Source organism: Morone saxatilis, unplaced genomic scaffold (assembly GCF_004916995.1).
Source record: "Morone saxatilis isolate NCDOM2014 unplaced genomic scaffold, NCSU_SB_2.0 Contig16, whole genome shotgun sequence".
NCBI lineage: Eukaryota > Metazoa > Chordata > Actinopteri > Moronidae > Morone > Morone saxatilis.
In genome coordinates, this window is record NW_023339718.1 from 4660618 (window position 1) to 4665000 (window position 4383).

Consider the following 4383-nt stretch of genomic DNA (forward strand, 5'->3'; position numbering starts at 1 on the left):
ATTTTTGTCAATTTGCACACAAACTCCTCCTAGAGAATTGATCGGATCGACTTCACGGTATCTACCCAATCAGGAGCAGGGCTGTCAATCATGATGTGAAATAGCTTCAATTAACTAATTCAAACCACACTTATCAGTTAAATGAACAAGATCAGTCGAGAGCTTTTGGCTTCACTTTTGGAGAGGCTGGAGGACTTTTATCAAGTTGTACCACGATTGTCTTGTAAAGAGGAACACCTTGTCTTTGATATGAACCTGAACCTGTGTGTGTGTGTGTGTGTGTGTGCAGACAGCAGCGAGGCCCGATGCAGAGAGCTGCAGAGGAGGTGCGAGGAGCTGGAGGCCCAGCTGAAGAAGAAGGAGGAGGAGAACACGGAGCTGCTCAGGGACCTCGAGCAGAAGAACGCCATGATCTCGGTCCTGGAGAACACGATCAAGGAGCGGGAGAAGAAGTACCTGGAGGAGCTGAAGATGAAGAGCCACAAGCTGGCTGTTCTGTCCGGGGAGCTGGAGCAGAGAGCGAGCACCATCGCTTACCTCACCTCGCAGCTCCACGCCACCAAGAAGAAGCTGCTGGCGGGCAGTTCGTCCGAGGCCAGCCCCAACGTCAGTCCGGTCACCTCGTACAAGCCCACGCCCCCGCCGTCCAAAGACAGGCAGCCCGAAACCCCTCGGCGCCGCATGAAGAAGAGCCTCTCCCAGCCTCTCCACCCGGAGCTGACGGAGGTGTATCGGCTCGGCCCGGACGGCAGACGGCTGGTCCTGCGGGAGACGGTAGACGCCATGCCCGACCCCACGCCCTTCCTGCAGGCTGGGAGAGACTCTCCTGAACCGCAGGTAGTGCGAGAACGGCCCGCCGTCATCCCTCCCATCGCCTCCGAGCGCTCCCCCGTCACTCCCCTGGGCGCCATGGCCAGCCCCCGCCACAGCCCCGCTCGGGACCGTCAGTACAGGGCTCACGTGGGCGTGGCGCACCGCATCCCACACAGCACCCCTCCTCTGGCTCCGCCGCAAGCGGAGCTGGAGACGCTGGCGGTGGACCAGGTGAGCGAGGAGAAGGTGGTGCGGAAGCGCTCGGGAGCCGACAGGACAGTTTAACACTGCGACGCCAGCACACACACACACACACACACACACACACACACACACACACTACACCGCAAGAGCAGGAAGGAGCCTGACCCACTGTGTAGCCTGCTTTCTACGCAACACTGCAACATGGAAAAGATTAAATAACGATCATTTTGTTCGCGGTGTTCCATAAAGACTTTTGTTTTTCTTAATTTACATTAGAGAACTGTAAAGCATGCCAAAAGTTTCTTAACCACAACCCGATGAGATCCTGTATTATACACACTTTGACTCTGTGCTTACGCTTTTCACTCTGTTCTGTCTTACGTGGTGCGTTCAAGTCTCAGCCAAATATCTGCATCAGTGCCTGCTCGACCGGTTCCAGCTGCGTAGTGTAACAGCAACCTTTACATATCTGTCTGCTCCACCTTCTCAACGATACTCCGGACGTATCGACACACTATATACCGAGATGTCTGCAGCTGCGTAGGGTTAGAATTCAAACGATTAAACTAATACTCCCCGAATGTCTTTCCTCTTCTTCTATAATCAGTATAACGACTGTAGGAGCTGGCGGAAGGTGGAAGAGCTGTAATTTCACCTTTCTGTTGTTGAATTGCAAAAAAAAAAACACAAACAGCAGCGGTGCACATGTGTGAATGAAACGATGGTTAAACAGGGCGTGAATGTGTGTGTGAAAGAGTGTGTGTGTGTGTGTGTGTGAGAGACGATGAAGGCTTCACTGATGTTATTTGTGATAAAAGGGCATTTTTTGCAAATACTGCTGTAATAGGATTTTGTGATATTACTGACTGTACTTTATAAAGGCTGTACATTTGTAATGAATTCTTTTTTTTAATTTGTTATTATTTATTGTTTAATAGAGAACGCAAAAGCACCTCAGATACTGACGGTGGTCACTGCACCACCAACATGACGGTAATTATAATCACCTTAATAATCTGCTTTTCACATTAATATCACCTGTCCTTGAAGTAAACGTATAAACACAATAAAGCAATGCTGTTTTTTACATTTGGTTTCTGTTTGTGCACGTGGAGAACAAAAGAGAGACCCTTCAGGATTTAACAGCAGCTTTTCTGAAAGATTGTGATGCATGTTTTTAAGTTTTAAATTAAATTGGGGGAAGAAAGTGAAATTTGGGGAAAATAGTGGTGATTTCTTTTTGTATAATTCATTAAAAATTGAAGGCAACTTGTTCTAAACTTACACTGTTTGGAGGGCGGATGTGTCTGAATCTTCACAACTAGAAACAAAGAAGTGAGTTTCGCGTGCTGATCGAAAACTACAGTTATTGGACAGAAATGCAAGGTGGCACAGAATTCACAGGGATTGGTTAGATGTGTTAATTGTTAATTGTAATTAAGCGTCTTAATGAGGGGTTGGGCCTCAGAGAACTAACATACTAACTAGTCTACTTTCTAGACTTGTTTGGTCTAGAAAATGTTAGAAAATAGTGACAAATGTTGCTCAGTGTTTCCCAAAGCCCAACGTGAAGTCCTCAACCCAAACATATTCAGTTGACTGTCACTGAGAACTAAAGAAACCAGAAAGGATTCACAGTTGAGAAGCTGAAATGAGAGAATTAGAAGGATTAATTGGTTATCAAAATAGTTGCCAAACAATTAAATAGTTGCCAACTAATCATTGCCACTCCAGAACAACTTCAGCGCTCCGTAGTAGATTTTACAAGCATCGAGAAGTTGTTCAAAAAGGTCGTAGCTGCTGTTAGTTATTGATATCGGGCTGGAAATGGTGTGTGTTTGCTAAAGTGCCCTTAGAAGTGAAGATGTAAAGGAATAGTGACCATTATGCACTAAGGATTATCTGTCTGCACCAACAACAACCGTTCAGTTTCAACATCATCAACAACAACAACAACAACAACCGAGAAGGGATGTGAAAAGCTTGTTTATACAAATGTGTGTGTAGTTCAACCTGTTGGCCACTAGGGGTCCTCCTTGGCTCACAGTAACAGCTCCAGTGATACATGATGAAGTCTGTGGGTTTGTTTCTCCTGGACTGAAAATAAAGTCAAATCTGCTCAACTGCACATTGATAATAAATTGTTTGGACAATGTTGGTCTCCTAAATAAACCAGAACCCTCAAGAACCAGGACTGATGATCTGATCAGGGTCTCCAGATCCTCCAGAAACTGGAACAACTTCATCGGTTCAGCGGCTGAGCTGTTTGTTTTACGCTCTGTGGAAGCAGCTGTTAAAAGGTTAAAGGTTATAAAAGCATAAAGAGGCTCTGCTGCACGCTATCAGCACTTTATCTCTGTTTAATTACCAGCAGAGTCAATGAACCGGGTGAGTTTTTAAAAGTTAGTTAAAGAGATATATATAAATTAAACCACCACTAGGGGTCGCCAAAGCTTCACAGGGGTCACAAGACTTATAAGGTGTTAGAAAATGTATACACAGTAAGTATTCAGTATAAAACTAAATAAACTATAATATTTTTAAGGTTTAGATTTCACTTTAGAACCAGAAAAGTTCATTTAACTCAAAAGTGTTGAAACTAACTCAATGTTGTAGCTTCAGTCATTTTAAGTGGCACTGACTTCATTTACAAGTTTTTATTGATTAAAAACTATTAAGAAATACTTAAAAAAGGAAGATTTGGTTGCCACCACTGCGAATGCTTTTTTAATTATGTGCTATTTTTTTGAGTGTATTTGTCGTTTGTAAGCGTGTTTATTGACGTCTTTAAAGTGTCCCCTCAATCTTGCAGTCCGTAAAGTTATTAAAGTGGGCCTTTTTTAAAGTGTAATTATGCAAACTTAAAAGTTAAAGAAGAGGTTAATGCCAAAATGATTTACGAGCTTTGAGGTTATAAAAAGTCTGTTTCGGAACGTGCGAGGTGAAGGACGGAAGGGAGCCGAGGCTGCCGAGTGAGTTTACCCAAATGTTTGGTCAAATAAACTTTATTTTAATCCACTCGTTTGTCGTCGTGTTCTGTGGTCAGTTTCAGTGTGTTCAGGGTCTGTGGTCAATTTTTCAAAAACCCGATTCAGAGACGTAGTGCTGGATTTAACTATACTGCAGAGATTTGGATGAATTTTAAACAGATTAGGAGATGAGTTTTTCCTGATATTTGTGGAAGTATTGATACAATTCTGTCTAAACAATTTTACAGATTTAACAGCCTTTTTTAGACAGATTCAGTGTATTTCTTCTCCCTGATAAATGTTCATTAAAGTTCAGGTCTTCAAACTTTAGATTTAAATCACTAATGCAGTATTTAAACTCGAATTTTAATAAAACTAACTTTTTGTAAGTAAAACA

General features: G+C 43.3%; 1 protein-coding gene across 1 annotated transcript; it reads left to right on the top strand.

Annotated features, from left to right (window-relative positions):
- Positions 1-286: 286 nt before the first annotated feature.
- ccdc92 (coiled-coil domain containing 92) lies at positions 287-2586 on the top strand (the record flags this gene model as incomplete). Its single annotated transcript, XM_035657774.1, is given in 1 exon segment — positions 287-2586. A coding segment is annotated over 1 exon segment (812 nt), but the record flags the coding sequence as incomplete, so codon positions are not given.
- Between the last annotated feature and the right edge of the window lie 1797 nt (positions 2587-4383).